The 17547-nt window shown below is 44.7% G+C and overlaps 1 protein-coding gene across 6 annotated transcripts in view; it reads left to right on the top strand.

Moving 5' to 3' along the window:
• The window catches only part of LOC128690171 (beta-alanyl-bioamine nonribosomal peptide synthetase ebony), a 414773-nt gene that overhangs the window by 159750 nt on the left and 237476 nt on the right, over positions 1-17547 (top strand). For all 6 annotated transcript variants that reach the window (XR_011392677.1, XR_011392675.1, XR_011392676.1 and 3 more), the window contains exon 2: positions 11777-11958. Coding sequence is in view for 3 of the 6 variants with exons in the window: in XM_070090435.1 (XP_069946536.1) it covers positions 11786-11958 (173 nt within the window). In the remaining 3 variants the exon portion in view is untranslated. The remainder of the gene's footprint in view (positions 1-11776; positions 11959-17547) is intronic.

Here is a 17547-nt window from a genome sequence, read left to right as displayed (position 1 = left end):
TGCATACTCCAATATGGGCCTGACGTACACGGTGTACAGTGTCTTGAACGATTCCTTACACTGTTCTCACGTTTGCCAGGCGTCCATATGCTGCAGCACTTATCTGGTTGATGAGTGCATCTGGAGATGTGCTCGGTGTAATACTCACCCCAAGATCTTTCTCCTTGAGCGAGGTTTGCAGTCTTAGGCAACCTAGCCTATACTCCGTCTGCGGTCTTCTTTGCCCTTCCCCGATCTTCTTGACTTTGCATTTGGCAGGGCTAAATTCGAGAAGCCAGTTGCTGGACCAGGTGTCCAGCCTGTCCAGGTCTCTTTGAAGTCCTGCCTGATCCTCATCTGATTTAATTCTCCTCATTAACTTCACATCCTCTGCAAACAGAGACACTTCTGAGTCTAGCCTTTCCATCATATACCAAAAATAGCACTGGTCCTAGGACCGACCCCTGTGAGAACCCACTCGTCACAGGTGCCCACTGTGATACCTCATCACGTACCATGACTCGCTGTTGCTTCCCTGTCAGGTATTCTCTGATCCATTGCAGTGCCCTTCCTGTTATACGTACCTGATACTCTAGCTTCTGCACTAATCTCATGTGAGGAACTGTGTCAAAGGCCTTGCAGACCAAGAAGATGCAATCAACCCACCCCTTTCTCTCGTGTCTTACTTCTGTAACTTTATCATAAAACTCCAGAAGGTTTGTGGCACAAACATTGCCTTCCATAAAACTGTGCTAGTTGGCGTTTATACCCTTGTTTCGTTCCATGTGCTCCACAACTCTTCTGATAATCTTCTCCATGACTTTGCACATGATACACGTCAGTGACACTGGTCTATAGTTTAGTGCCTCTTTTCTGTCTCCTTTTTTAAAAATGGGAACTACATTTGCCGTCTTCCATACCTCAGGTAGTTGCCCAGTTTCAAGGGATGTGTTGAAGATTGTGGGTAGTGGCACACACAGCATTTCTGCTCCGTCTCTAAGGACCTATGGGGAGGTGTTCTGTCCCATTGCCTTTGAGGTATCAATGTCCCTTAGCAGCTTCTTCACCTCCTCCTCAGTTGTATGTATATCATCCAACACTTGTTAGTATATTCATTGCTGGTGTACCCCTCTGTTCTGTCTTCCCAGAGCTCTTCCTGTCTCCACTGCAAATACTCCCTTAAATCTCATGTTGAGCTCCTCACATACCTCTTGATCATTTCTTGTGAGTTCCTCACCTTCTTTCCTCAGCCTGATGTGGCTATACAGCAGTTTCGGGTCAGACTTGACTTTCGATGCTATGTCGTTTTCGTACTGTCGCTGGACCTCCCTCCTTACCTATGCACACTCGTTTCTGGGTCTTCGACTAATCTCTTAATTTTCCTGGATCCTTTGCCTCCTGTACCTTTTCCATTCTCTGGTGCACTTAGTTTTTGCCTCCCTACACCTTCTGGTAAACCAAGGACTCGCTTTGGTCTTCCCATTATTTCTATTGCCCTTGGGAACAAACCTTTTCTCTGCCTCCCTGCATTTTGTTGTCACATATTCCATCATCTCATTTACTGACTTTCATACCAGTTCTCTGTCCCACTGAACCTCCTGCAGGAAGTTCCTCATAGCTGTGTAGTCCACCCTTTTATAGTTTTGCTTTTCCCATTCAAGCCCTGTTACCCTCTCCACTTGTAACTCTACTATTTATATTCAAAATTCAGAACCAGGTGATCACTGGCTCCAAGGGGCCTCTCGTATGTGATGCCCTCAGTGTCTGAACTGCTCAGGGTGAACACAAGGTACAGTCTTGCTGGTTCATCCTCCCCTCATGTTGATGCATGAGGTTTGCCAGTACCACATCCATCATCTTGGCTCTCTGTGTTTTGGGACCTCCATATGGCTCCACGTTTTCCCAATCGATCTCCTTGTGGTTGAAATCGCCCATAACCAGTAACTTTGCTCTGCTCAAGTGAGCTCTTCCTGGTACCTCAGCCAGTGTGTCCACCATTGCTCTGTTGTTATCTTCGTACTCCTTTCTTGGCCTCCAGCAGTTCTATGGTGGGTTGTACATCACTCCAATGATTTCTTTATGTTCCCCAAACTGAACCCCACCTACTATGCAGTCGCTTTCTCCAGTCTTGTCCGTGCCTTCCATTTCCTCAAATCCCCATCGGTTTTTTATGAGCAGTGCAATCCCTCCTCCCCCTCTACTCCTTATATCTTTTCTCAGGATCTGATATCCTTGTGGAAAGATTGCATCTGTTATTGTCTCAGTGAGTTTCGTTTCTGTGACTGCTATGATGTCTGGGGATTTCTCATTGATTCTTTCGTGCCACTCCTCATATTGTATATGTGTGTGTGTGTGTGTGTGTGTGTGTGTGTGTGCACTCACCTAATTGTACTCACCTAATTGTGGTTGCAGGGGTCGAGACTCAGCTCCTGGCCCTGCCTCTTCACTGATCACTACTAGGTTCTCTCTCTCTCTTCTTCCTGAGCTTTGTTATACCTCGTCTTAAAGCTATGTATGGTTCCTGCCTCCACCACGTCACTTGCTAAGATATTCCACTTCCTGACGACTCTATGACTCTGTGACTCGTCTGAGTCTTCAGCTTCCAATTGCGACCCCTTGTTTATGTGTACCCTCTCTAGAACATCCTGTCTCTGTCCACCTTATCTATTCCCCGCAGCATCTTGTATGTCGTTATCGTGTTTGCCCTGACCCTTCTGTCCTCTAGTGTCGTCAGTCCAATTTCCCTCAACCTTTCATCGTAGAACATTCCCCTGAGCTATGGAACTAGCCTTGTTGTAAACCTTTGTACTTTCTCTAACCTCTTTATGTGCTTGACCAGGTGTGGGTTCCAAACTGGTGCTGCATACTCCAGTATGGGCCTAACATACACAGTGTACAGTGTCTTGATTGATTCCTTATTAAGGTATCGGAATGCTATTCTCTGGTTTGCCAGGCGCTCATATGCTGCAGCAGTTATCTGGTTCATGTGTGCCTTCGGAGATGTATTCGGTGTTATGGTCACCCCAAGATCTTTCTCTTTGGGTGAGGTTTGTAGTCTTTGTCCACCTAGCCTATACTCTGTCTGCGATCTTCTTTGCCCTTCCCCAGTCTTCATGACTTTGCATTTGGCAGGGTTGAATTCTAGAAGCCAGTTTCTGGACCACGTGTCCAGTCTGTGAAGGTCTCTTTGTAGTCCTGCCTGATCTTCATCCGATTTAATTCTTCTCATAAATTTCACATCATCTGCGAATAGGGACACTTCAGAGTCTATATCCCTTCCATCATGTCATTCACATATATCAAAAATAGCACTGGTACTAGAAGTGACCCCATTGGGATCCCGCTTGTTACAGGCGCCCACTGTGATACCTCTTCACGTACCATGACTCGTTGCCTCCCTGTCAGGCATTCTCTGATCCACTGCAGTGCCCTCCCTGTTATGTGCGCCTGATCCTCCAGCTTCTGCACTAATCTCTTGTGAGGAACTGTGTCGAAGGCCTTCCTGCAGTCCAGGAAAATGCAATCCACCCACCCTTCTCTCTCGTGTCTTACTTCTGTTACCTAATCATTAAACTCCTGAAGATTTGTGACACAGGATTTACCTTCCATGAATCCATGTTGGTTGTCATTTATAATCTTGTTCTGTTCCAGGTGCTCCACCATTCTCCTCCTGATAATCTTCTCCATGACTTTGCATACTATACATGTCAGAGACACTGGTCTGTAGATTAGTGCCTCTTTTCTGTCTCCTTTCTTAAAAATGGGGACTACATTTGATGTCTTCTATATCTCAGGTAGTTGCCCAGTTTCAAGGGATGTATTGAAGATTGTGGTTAGGGGCACGCACAGCGTCTCTGCTCCTTCTGTAAGGACCCACGGGGAGATGTTGTCCAGTCCCATCGCCTTTGAAGTTGATGTTCCCCTCTGTGCTGTCTTCCCAGAGCCCTTCCTGTCACTACTGTAAAAACTTCCCTAAATCTGCTTGGCGTCCCTTCCACAAGGTCATTATTTACCTGCGTGGCGTCTCTCCCACAAGGTCATTATTTACGCGTGTGGCATCCCTCCCACAAGGTTGCGTCCCTCCAACAAAGTCATTATTTACGTGTGTGGCGTCCTTCCCTCATGGTCATTATTTACGTGCTTGGCGTCCCTTCCACAAGGTCATTATTTACGTGCGTGGCGCCCCTCCCAGAAGATCATTATTTACCTGCATGGCGTCCCTCCCTCAAGATCATTATTTACCTTCATGGTGTCCCTTCCACAAGGTCATTATTTACGTGCGTTGCGTCCCTCCCACAAGGTTATTATATACCTGCATTGCGTCCCTCACAAGGTTACTATATATCTGCATTGCGTCCCTCACAAGGTTATCATATACCTGCGTTGCGTCCCTCCCACAAGGTCATTCACAAAATTCGCTCTGTGTGGGAGATGGAGACAGTCTCCTCTGAGTTACTTAAGTAAGTTTATTCAGGTATACACAAATACAGTTACATAGATTATCATACATAGCAGCATATGTGCAGGCAACCTGGGATAACCCAAAAATGTCAGTGACTTATTTCCACTGGGGTCATTTTAATACCGTATTATTATGTTATAAAGAAGATAATATATTATTATTATTCTATAAAGGAGATATACTACGAATAAGGTTAAATGAGTTATATATATTTACTTGGGCGTTAGCTAAAAATTCTAAAATGATTCTCCTCCTCTTCTGTCGCTACAGTCATTAGTCACCTGTTGGTACTCTTCTTGAACTGGTTCATGCTATGACTGGCTTTGACATGTGCAGGCAGTCTGTTCCACTCCTTTATTGCTGTACAATAAAATGTGTTTGAAGCCTGGCCACTGACTGTGGCTACAACAAAGTTGCTTTGGTTTGCAGCCTTGACAAACTCGGCAGCAAGATATTCTGGACACTGTTTGTGAGCAATTTTATATAGATGATTTAACTTCAGTTGTTTTAATCTGTCTTCAATATCCAGCATATTCAACTGTTGTAATTCATCCTGGCCTACATGTTCTCTTGGTCCCAGGTCCAGGATAAATCTCAATGTTTTTTCTGGGTGATCTGCAGTCTACCTTTCATTTTTTTTTATCAGGGCAGAGTACCATGAAGAGCAAACGTAGTCCATATGACAGTGTATAAGGGCTAGACATAGGGTCCTGTGAGACTCAGTAGGTAGACACTGTGCTTGTCTGTTGAGGAATTTCAGTCTGGCATCCGCTTTCCTTACTACACTGTTGCCTATCAGTTCTCCTGACATGCATGGGTCAATTTGCCACTTTAGTTGCTTCGTGGCATACCTCGTTATCGATATTTAATACTATGTTAGATCTGTCTACTGATTTATGGCTATACCCCAACTGCTTTAGTTGTTGCCAGAGCTTTCTAGGGTTATTCTTGTACTCTTCGATTTTTGATCAATAGTGCCTTGTCTTTGCTCTATTTATAATCCTCTGCACTCTGTTCCTCACCCTTTGGAATTCATTTAGTGCTGCAATATCCTGTCTGTCTGCCTTAAATCTTTTTTAGCAACTGGTCTCTGAATTTCATATTATCTAATATCTCAGTAGCCCCTCCGAGTTCGGTTCTCCGTTTAATCCTGGTGCAATATTATCAAGGATGACAGTGAACAATGTTCTGAATTTTTCCCAGGCATCATTTGCGTCTGTGCAACTTGTTATTACTGTCCAATCACAGCTGTGTAGGCTATATACCAGTGTTTACTGTAGTTTCTAGTTGACCTCATTTTTGTTAGGTAAGACACATATGCAACAGTTAGGTATCTTTATTTCACCTCATTTTTACTGTCCTGTGTAGGCCTATTCGTTCCCTAGTGATTTTTCTGGCGCAGTGAATGATGAAATGATCACTAAGACTTGTGGTGACGCCTGACTGACTAATGATCTCAGAGCGGTTACAAAGTATGTAGTAATTTAGGGTGGCTGAGGAGGCAGGGAGTGTTGGTCGGTTGTGGTTTGTTGGGCTGGTGGTGGGTGGAGAAAGGTGGCAGTAGACGGTGGCGTTGGTTCTGGAATAGAGTCTTGGTCAGAGATACGAGTAGGACCAGGGGTTGAGGTGAAGTTAACAATGTCTGGAATTAGCTTGAGGAGGTCTTGTGATGGTGGCGAGTCTGGAAAGTTGAAGTTTGGCATGTTGTTAAGGCGAAACAGTTCATTGATTGTTGTGTTGAATGAGCCAGGGTTTGCAGCATTAGTAAGGTGTGCATACATCATACAGTATAGCACCTTGGATGGAGCAGCGTCGATTGTTGTGTAGCTTGAAGGAGTTCGATGGTATCTGATTGAATTTTTGCGATGGCGGCGTATGTTGGCGATTTAGGGTTGTTCTTCTTGGTTTCTTCAATGATTTTCTTAGACAGGACTTCTTTACATAGAGGGCATTTTGCTGCAAGGGTGTGGCGAGTACCCTTGCAGTTGAGGCAGGTAGGAGAGGTAGTGGTAGTAGAACATTCCTTGAAGTCATGGCCATCTTTACCGCAGTTTGTGCAGTACTTCTTCCCTTTCAGAGGACAGTCAGGCGTTGAGTGGTGATAGGAGTAGCAGGTCCAGCATGGCGAGATGTGGGCGAAACGTTCGGGTTCTTTGTGACTTGGATGGATATGATAGTAGGAGATAGCTAGGCCGTCAGACAGTGCTCTAGTAGCCATCTCGATGTTGGAGAAGGTTAGCTTGATCATTGTAGAGGCATTGGGGATTTTGGTGATACGTTCAATCGACGCCCAGGTATTTTGTTCCTCGATCGAGGTCTTGAGATCCTCAGTCGATAAAGAAGTGACGAGTTTGTCCAGCCGTTTGACGAAAACGGAACGTTTCGCCAGCAAAAAAGGTGAAGGGGAGATGGTGAACTGTCGGTCTCTGAGGGTTTTCATAGAGGTGTCGGCCATCAGCTTTGAGGCTTCATAATCGTCAGTACAGATGAATGAGTCTTTCGTCGAGTGGATGACAAGTTTAGTAGAGTCATTTATTACTCCACTGTTGGTTTTGATCCTTACACGGTTTGCAAGCATCATGAAGGAGTAAGGTAGGCGCTGGTACGATGATTATAGGTTCCCCTCCCCGACGGGGATCGAAGGAACACTTCTTGAGGTGAGGAGCGACTGTGTCTAACGATGACTAGTTGAAATGTGTGACGAAGACGAAATAGAAACAGAACATTATGAACAACCCACTGACGACGACGAAGTAGTAGTCGAAGAAGTAACCGAAGAAGAAACCACAGGCAACCGTTACCTAAGCCAAGCCTTTAACGGGTCTCTAACCTTCTACACCACCCCCAACCTCCCAACCGAAATGAGCGCAGCTGATATGCCCCAGTTAATGAAAGAGGGAGCTGTTAAGTACACCTGCACCAAACCTCACCAAATTCCTTTTGAAAACGCACTATCTTACCTCGTGACGAATCTGGACTGCTCAAACCTCAGAATGCAACTATTCCACATGTCCAAGAGAGACTTCAAAAGACTCAAGAGTGGCTCCATCACCAGCGAAGTGTAGCCAACACACAACACACTTCCGCAACATACAACGTAAGCCTCCCGACACCTGACGTCCAAACCAGCTCTTCACCTGAGCCTGAAGCATATCAGCCAGCGAGCACTGTCTGCAGTCTGCTCTCTCCTCTATGTCCTCAACATGCCCTCTCTACACTGCCTCGCAGTGCCACGCAGCTGGGTTTAGCCCTGGCTCTTTCATCTACAACTCAAGACCTTCCTCTCACCGACTATTCTTCGTCTGTCCACACTTCCCCACTCATCCACCGGAGTCCCAACAGAAGAGCCTGCTATGTGTGTTCTCAATGTCTGTCCCACGATCGACTTAGCTGCTGGGTTAAGCCCTGGCTCTATTTCTACAACTAAAATCACTCCTCTCCAGCACTATTCTTCGTCTGTCCCGTCTTCCCCGCTCATCCCATTTGGGATCTTACCTGAACTTTCGTTCGTTCGTTCGGGTGGCTGAGAACTGTGTGATCCGGGTTGGTGTATTAATTAGTTGAGTGTAACTATTTAAATCTAGAATTTACTTATACCTTTTACATAGCCAGTTATTTTGCTGTTGAAAACAGATATTGGCGTCTGCAATTGTTATCCAGTCCGGACAAGACTCTTCAAAAGTCTTCTGAGAACTGGTCGTGAGTGGAAGGGCGGTAACTAGTTCCTACTAAGATGGGTTTGGTTATGTGAAGCAACACTTTAGACCATAGAATCTCCAGTTTGTCATTTAAATCAGGTCTTGGGTTGAAAGCTGTCATTTCTTGTGTAGGTACAAACCCCACCACCTTTTTCTGTTCATATCTAAGCGTTTTATATTGTAACCTTCTATTTTGACCTCACCGTCAGTGGAAATATAAACACATATGTAGTATAATGTGATCCTTTATTGACAACGTTTCACCCACACAGTGGGCTTTTTCAAGTTACACACAGTCACACCTTGGGTGGAAGGTACGGGAGTATTTATAGTCATGTTCAGAATGTTGAGGTCAGGTGGAGAATGCTGCATCTGATGATCTACCGGGTGGAGTTATAGAGTCTTGGGTAGCTTGGCAGGGGTATTGGACAAGTTGTGAATAGACCTTCTGCAGTGTTCTATGTTCTTATGTGGGATAGCGATGAAGAAATTTCTTGGCGAGTGGTTCAGCTATGTTATAGAAGCCGTTGTTCTGGTTGAAATTGTTGGTTATAGAGATAAGCGATGATTCCAGGATTCTTCGGTATTGAGTGTTGTCTTCTGTGGCGATAAGTCTTGAGTTTCTGTAGTTAATTAAATGGTTGTGTGAATTGCGATGTTGTACACAGGCATTCCTTGTATCGTCAGTCCTGCTTGCATATTGGTGTTCTGAAATACGTGTTTGGAGGTCTCTTGATGTTTCGCCCACATATAATTTGTTGCAGTCATTACAAGGGATTATGTATACCCCTGCAGAGGATGGAGGCTTGTCCTGTCTACTACTGGTGATGTCCTTGATGGTCGTGGTTGTGGAGGTAGATACTTGGAATGATGTATTGGAAAAGATGTTGGAAACATGTTTGGCAATGGAGTTGGTGGGGAGGACTATGTATCTCTTCTCGGCAGTGTCTTCTCTGGCGGGCATTAAATATCTTCAACACACCCAGAGAAGACACTGCCGAGAAGAGATACATAGTCCTTCCCACCAACTCCATTGCCAAAGATGTTTCCAACATCTTTTCCAATACATCATTCCAAGTATCTACCTCCACAACCACGACCATCAAGACTCTATAACCCAAGACTCTATAACTCCACCCGGTAGATCATCAGATGCAGCATTCTCCACCTGACATCAACATTCTGAACATGACTATAAATACTCCCGTACCTTCCACCCCAGGTAGATCCGTGTGTGACTTGAAAAAGCCCACTGTGTGGGTGAAACGTTGTCAATAAAGGATCACATTATACTACATATGTGTTTATATTTCCACTGTGTCGGTATTTGATACCATTTATTCTCACCGTCAGTCACCGTATCATCCAACCAGGATTCAGAGATGGATATAACTGCCGCCCTAGTTCTGTTAGCTAGAATCCTAATCTCTGCCAATTATGGAAAAAGTGATCTTGCGTTCACATGAATAAAGTGAAGGTCTGTTTTCATAAACAATCATAATCATCAATATATAGCAATAGGTCATTTGCGTTAAAATTAGGTAAAATAATGTTATCACTTCTAAAGGGTAACTGTGTCAAAGTGCATTTGTTGCAAACAAAAAGAAATCTGGTATTATCATAATCGTACACACATCCATTATGCGCCCCCCCCTTCCTTACACATTGTACATAAGGTATATTTACTGTTCTTCTTTCGTACCTAATAACTAGCCCGTCATTATCACCGTCACGTATCTGTCTGTTTTGCACCTGTACCATAGTTTGAGGTCCTGGATTAGTTTGGATATCGCCACTTAGTAGCGCCACTATAAGAGCTGTGCGCCACTGTTTTTGTTTGGGTATGCGGTGTTGCCATACCTTGTAGCAATAGTGACATTTACGTTTCTGGTAGGATGGCAACTGTTGGGCTCTCACTGTCCAGGATACTACCACTACATTTGCCTTCTTAATTCCCCATGACTGACTGCCTTCTTCAGAGAATTGCAGGACGAAGGTAAATTTTCTTCCTTAAAAAAAAAAAAACAAAAAAAAAACAGAAGACACTGCTCGCTATGAGTCACCTAGCAATGTCCTAGTACACTGCTCGCTATGAGTCACCTAGCAATGTCCTAGTACACTGCTCACTATGAGTCACCTAGCAATGTCATAGTACACTGCTCGCTATGAGTCACCTAGCAATGTCCTAGTACACTGCTCGCTATGAGTCACCTAGCAATGTCCTAGTACACTGCTCGCTATGAGTCACCTAGCAATGTCCTAGTACACTGCTCGCTATGAGTCACCTAGCAATGTCCTAGTACACTGCTCGCTATGAGTCACCTAGCAATGTCCTAGTACACTGCTCGCTATGAGTCACCTAGCAATGTCCTAGTACACTGCTCGCTATGAGTCACCTAGCAATGTCCTAGTACACTGCTTGCTATGAGTCACCTAGCAATGTCCTAGTACACTGCTCGCTATGAGTCACCTAGCAATGTCCTAGTACACTGCTCGCTATGAGTCACCTAGCAATGTCCTAGTACACTGCTCGCTATGAGTCACCTAGCAATGTCCTAGTACCTACTTTACTAGTCACCACTGATGGCTAGTAGATTTTGTTATCTTACTTCACAAATCCCCTTTACCTCTTATTTACCCCCTTACTTCACAAACCCCCTTCACCCCTTATCCCCTTACTTCACAGTCCAGCTTCACCTAACACACTTCCAGCTCATTCCCATCCTGGCAGGATAACAAAGTTTTAATCACTGGCGTTATCCGTCCAAAACCTCATCAATCCTATTTATGGGGACAGCGTCGTGTTGTTGACTGGTCCTGACCGTAGAGGTGATGTTTCACCCATAGCAATGTTTTACTTACTCCATTGTTTTCTCTTGGTGTTGATGAGGGGCTCTTGATCCAAGGAAGTGGACATATCTTTACCTTGGTTGGATTGAATCTGAATGTCTCCCCTATGACAGGTGTTATATGGCCCTCACGGGTTTAGCTCTTTCTTCTCATTAAAATCTCTTCTGATCAGAAATAAGTCAGTGTTTGACTTTATTTGGTTATCCTATGTTAAATAAACTTAACGTTCTTTTTACGTGCCTAAAACATCTGTGTTCCCTCAGCAACTTTCTTAAACATTTGTATGTTATGTATGTTAGTCTTACGTAAAACTTACTTTCTCTTCTTTGAAAAAATTGAATACTTCTGATGTGACAATTTCTGATTGTTGCATCTGATTAGCTTTAAACCTTCCATGATAATTACTTGATAATGCAACATCTGAGCTGCTTCAAGCTTAATGTGCTTGTGTATTTTCGGTCCCTTTGGTCCCTCTGAAACACCTGAATTGGATTCGGACGGTATGAGTCCCTAGTGTTCATTTTTAAAGGAAAGAATTTGGATATTAGTTTCTCAATACTGACTTGTGAATGTTTCTTCTGATTTCCATCTGTATTATTCCAGTCACATGCATTAAGCTACTGGGGACTTGGGTTATGGAATTCACTCCTAGAGAGGCAAACGTTGACACAATAAAATGCCACAAGAGTTGCATCTCTGTCTATTTACCTAACATTTTGTCGGTAATTCTACCTTTAATACCGAAATATATCCAGTTTTTTTTTTTCATTTTCATGACGTATTGCAGAGGAGGAGGATGAGTGTGAGGGGAGAGAGCTGTCAGCTTCCAGAGGAAGTGCTGGTGCTGCCTCGTGTGTTTGAGTGTGTGGTGATGGGTCACCCAGCATCACCAGCCGTCAAGGATGCTGCCACTCACCACTCCTGGACCACCTACCATAACCTCAACCAGAGTGCCAATAAGCTAGCAAGGTTAGTACAGTGTCTTTTGTGTATGTACTCACTCATATGTGCTTGCAAGGATCGATTTATAGCTCCTGGCCCCGCCTCTTTGCTAGTCGCTACTAGCTCCACTTTTTCCAGGCTTCAAGAGCCTTATCATACCTGTTCTTAAAGCAATGTATGGATCCTGCATCCACTAGTTCGCTCTCATGATTGTTCCACTTCCTAGCATCCTATCACTCATCTGAATTTTTAACTTCAAATTGTGTACACTTGTTTCTGTGTTCTATTTCTAAAACATTCTTTTTACCTTGTCAGTTCCTCTCAGTATTTTATATGTCGTAATCATGTACCTTCTATCCCTCCTGTCCTTCAGTGTCACCAGCTATGTATGGAACCTGCCTCACTACCTCACTCTTCAGACTATTCCACTTCCTGACAGTTCTCTGACTGAAGAAATACTTCCTAACATCTCCGCGACTCATCTGAGCTATCAGATGAGTCCGAAACGTTTCCTTACTGAGATGCCGGAATGCTAATCTTAGGTTCGTTAGTCGCCCATTTGCTGCAGCAGTTATTTGGTTGATATGCGCTTCAGGAGATGTGCTCGGTATTATACACACTCCAAGAACCTTTCCCTTGAGTGAGGTTAGTAGTCTTTGGCCTAGACTGTACTCTCTCTGTGGGCTTCTTTGCTCTTCCCAGATCTTCATGACTTTTCACTTGGTGGGGTTGAACTCCAGGAGCCAATTGTTGGACCAGGCCTGCAGCTTGTCCAGATACCTCTGTAGTCTTGACTTGTCCTCATCCGACTGAATTCTCATAAACTTCACATCATCTGCAAACAGGGACACCATGTCGTTCACATATACCAGAGACAGTACTGGTCCTAGTACTGACCCTTGTGTAACCCCGCAAGTCATAGACGCCCACTCTGACACCTCATCACGTACCATGACTCGTTGATGCCTTCCCGTCAGGTATTCTCTGATCCATTGTAGTGCCTTCCCTGTTATTCTTGCCTGGTCTTCCAGCTTGTGCACTAATCTCATGTGTGGAACTGTGTCAAAAGGCTTCTTACAGTCCAAGGAAACGTAATCTACCCACTCTGCTCTCTTTCTCTTGTCTTACTGCTGTCACCCTGTCATAGAACTTTAGTAGGTTAGTGAAATAAGATTTCCCATCTCTAAATCCGCACTAGTTGTCGTTTATAAGATCATTCCTTTCTAGGTGGTCCACCACTCTTCTCCTGATAATCTTCTCCGTGATTCTGCATACAATACATGTCAGTGTGACACTGGTCTGTAGTTTAATGTTGCATGTCTTGTCTGTCTCATTTTCTTAAAAACAGGGCGACTACCACAGGTAGTCGTCCTGTTTCGATAGATGTGTTGAAGATTGGTTTTAATGGTACACAGAGCATCTCTGCTCCCTCTCTCAAGACCCATGGAAAGATGTTATCCAGCCCCATCGCCTTTCAGATATTTAGTTCACTTAGCAGCCTCTTCGCCTCCTCCTTGGTTGTATGTATCATGTCCGTCTTTCTATGTTGTATGTATCATTGTATGTATCTATGTTGTATGTATCATTGTATGTATCATGTCCGTCTTTCTAGAGTCCTTTCTGTTTCCACTTTGAATGCTTTAAATAATATGTTGAGCTCCTCACATACCTCATGGCCATTTCTTGAGATCTTCCCTCCTTCCTTCCTTAGCCTGATTACCTGGTCCTTGACTGTTGTTTTCTTCCTGATGTGACTGCACGACAGCTTCGGGCTGGACTTGGCTTTCGCTGCTATGTCATTTTCGTATTGTCGTTGGGCTTCCCTCCTTACCTGAGCGAATTCGTTTCTGGCTCTTCGACTACTTTCCTTATTCTCCTGGGTCTATTGCCTTCTATACTCTATACATTCTCTAGCGCACTTGGTTTTGGCCTCTCTTCATTTTTGAGTAAACCAAGGGATCATACTGGCCCTCTCATTATGCCGTCTGTTGCCCTTGGGTACAAACGTCTCCTATGCTTCCTTGCATATTGTTGTCACATATTCCATCATCTCATTTGCTAATTTTCTCTGTTCCACTCAACCTCGTACAGGAAATTTATCATGCTTGTATAGTCCGCTCTCTTGTACTTTGGCTTCATTCATCCTGCCCTTCCTGTCTCCCTCTCCACTTCTAACTCTACTATGCATTCGAAGCTCAAAACCATGTGATCACTAGCACAACGGGGCCTTTCCTATGTGATGTCCTCAATATCTGCACTACTTAAAGTGAATACTAGATCCAGTCTTGCTGGTTCATTCTCTCCTCTCTCTGGTAGTGTCCCTAACGTGTTGATGCATTATGTTTTTCCAGTACCACTTCCATCATCCTAGCCCTCCACATTTCTGGGCCCCCATGTGGCTCCAGGTTTTCCCAATCATTTTCTTTGTTATTGAAGTCACCCACAAGCAGTAGCTTTGCCCTGCCCACAAAGGCCCTTCTGGCCCTTCAGCCATTGTATCAACCATAAATCTGTTACTCTCCTCAAATTCTTCTCTTGGCCTCTTGCTATTCAGTGGTGGGTTATACATCACTGCAATCACCACCTTGGGGCCTCCAGTTTGAGGTGATCGTATTATGTAGTCCCGTACTTCTCCTCTGTCTCCTGTCTCCAACTCCTCAAAATCTCATTGGTTTTTTGATAAGTAGTGCCACTCCCCCACCCCCTCTATTCCTTCTGTCTTTCCTTAGGATCTGATATCCAGTTGGAAAGATGGCATCTGTTATCATTCCTGTGAACTTGGTTTCTATGATGTCTAGTGATGCCTCTGTGATTCTTTCATGCCACTCCTCCCACTTATTTGTTATTCCATCAGCGTTGTAGTTTCCTCTCCAACACTGTATTCTGGAAGGTTTGTGTGGGCTGGGAAAGTGGGAGACTCGGCAGGTTGCTATGGGATTCTACTCGGTAGTTTGGGGTAGGGGCTGTGGGTGTGGAGTGTTATTTGTATTGAGGTAGTATATTTGATTGCGTGGTTCTAAGGGTGGTTCTGTGAATGCTTGTGCATGTTGCTCCACTTGATTCTGGTTGTCCTCAACTTTCGTTTTTGTGTCCTCTGATCTGCTGTCACTCTGTTCTCATTCTGTCGTGATCTAGGAACACCATTCGATATGTCATTGATTTCTTTAGCCATCGTTTCTCCTGCAGGAGCCTGTTCTGCACCGTTTCTCTCTTGAAGATCAGTGTTACTGGTCGATTTCTACCCTTGGATTACCCCCCTATTCTCTGAAAATTTATTAGCCTAGTCATGTCCTCTCTTGTTTGTTTGATGATATTTTCAATCGCTTTTTTTTTCTGCCATTGTATGTCCTCTCTTTGCTCTCCTGAAGCCGATGAATGTAGACTAACCTCTCCCTCTCCTAATCTCATTGCTTTTCCCTCTGCATCTCTGAGTCCTGTTTATACATAGTCATTGCCTCTTATTTCCTGTAACTCCTGGTGGCCTGGTTGTGCTTCGCCATGGTGCATGTCACCTTTTCTACCTACACCCCTCTCACTTTGTGCTGTTTCTGCACCCAGCTTGCTTCCTCTTTTATTCCACGACCTTGCCTGGTGGTCTGATAAGGTCTCAGTGTAAGTCTAGTCTCCTTCCTTTCTTTTGGACCCCTTGTTTAATATTGGAGTACCAGCTTTAGATACCATGTCCCCTCTGGTCATTGGCCCTGTTTCTCGCTTCAGCATATTTACTTCTTCTTTTAGGGACTGTATCTTGGCTACTGCAGCTTCAGCTCACCACTCCCACTTCTTCTCTGCCTCCATCTTTTCCTCCATTTTTGGGTTAAGCTCGCCTGATTTGCTTTCCCACTCTTGTTCCGAACCTTATCAATAGCTCCTTCATCCATTCTTCCTTTCTAGGCCCATCTTCCTCTGGTTTTGAAGTATGTGTGTGTGTGTGTGTGTGTGTGTGTGTGTGTGTGTGTGTACTCACCTATTTGTACTCACCTATTTGTGGTTGCAGGGGTCGAGTCCTAGCTCCTGGCCCCGCCTCTTCACCGGTTGCTACTAGGCCCTCTCTCTCCCCGCTCCATGAGCTTTATCAAACCTCGTCTTAAAACTGTGTATGGTTCCTGCCTCCACTACGTCATTTTCTAGGCTATTCCACTGCCTTACAACTCTATGACTGAAGAAATACTTCCTACTATCTCTCTGACTCATTTGTGTCTTCAACTTCCAATTGTGGCCTCTTGTTTCTGTGTCCCCTCCCTGGAACATCCTGTCTTTGTCCACCTTGTCTATTCCACGCAGTATTTTATATGTCGTTATCATGTCTCCCCTGACCCTCCTGTCCTCCAGTGTCGTCAGGCCGATTTCCCTTAATCTTTCTTCATAGGACATTCCCCTTAGCTCTGGAACTAACCTTGTCGCAAACCTTTGTACTTTCTCTAGTTTCTTGACGTGCTTTATCAAGTGCGGGTTCCAAACAGGTGCTGCATACTCCAGTATGGGCCTGACATACACGGTGTACAGTGTCTTGAATGATTCCTTACTAAGGTATCGGAAGAATGCTGTTCTCAGGTTTGCCAGGCGCCCATATGCTGCAGCAGTTATCTGATTGATGTGTGCTTCCGGAGACATGCTCGGTGTTATACTCACCCCAAGATCTTTCTCCTTGAGTGAGGTTTGCAGTCTTTGGCCACCTAGCCTATACTCTGTCTGTGGTCTTCTGTGCCCTTCCCCTATCTTCATGACTTTGCATTTGGCAGGATTAAATTCGAGAAGCCATTTGCTGGACCAGGTGTCCAGTCTGTCCAGGTCTCTTTGAAGTCCTGCCTGGTCCTCATCAGATTTAATTCTCCTCATTAACTTCACATCATCTGCAAACAGGGACACTTCTGAGTCTAACCCTTCCGTCATGTCATTCACATATACCAAAAATAGCACTGGTCCTAGGACCGACCCCTGTGGGACCCCGCTCGTCACAGGTGCCCACTGTGATACATCATTACGTACCATGACTCGTTGTTGCCTCCCTGTCAGGTATTCTCTGATCCATTGCAGTGCCCTTCCTGTTATATGCGCCTGATGCTCTAGCTTCTGCACTAATCTCTTGTGAGGAACTGTGTCAAAGGCCTTCTTGCAGTCCAAGAAGATGCAATCAACCCACCCCTCTCTCTCTTGTCTTACTTCTGTTATTTTATCATAAAACTCCAGAAGGTTTGTGACACAGGATTTGCCTTCCGTGAATCCGTGCTGGTTGGCATTTATACTCCTGTTCCGTTCCAGGTGCTCCACCACTCTCCTCCTGATAATCTTCTCCACAATTTTGCATACTATACACGTCAATGACACAGGTCTATAGTTTAGTGCCTCTTTTCTGTCTCCTTTTTTAAAAATGGGAACTACATTTGCCGTCTTCCATACCTCAGGTAGTTGCCCAGTTTCCAGGGATGTGTTGAAGATTGTGGTAAGTGGCACGCACAACATATCTGCTCCCTCTCTAAGGACCCACGGGGAGATGTTGTCCGGTCCCATTGCCTTTGAGGTATCGATGTCCCTTAGCAGTTTCTTCACCTCCTCCTCATCTGTATGTATGTCGTCCAACACTTGTTGGTGTATTCCTTGCTGGTGTCCCCATCT

The sequence above is a fragment of the Cherax quadricarinatus genome, chromosome 32 (genome assembly GCF_038502225.1).
Source record: "Cherax quadricarinatus isolate ZL_2023a chromosome 32, ASM3850222v1, whole genome shotgun sequence".
NCBI classification, from domain to species: domain Eukaryota; kingdom Metazoa; phylum Arthropoda; class Malacostraca; order Decapoda; family Parastacidae; genus Cherax; species Cherax quadricarinatus.
The sequence above is the reverse complement of the archived record's forward strand: the minus strand, read 5'-3'. Positions and strand labels throughout refer to the sequence as shown.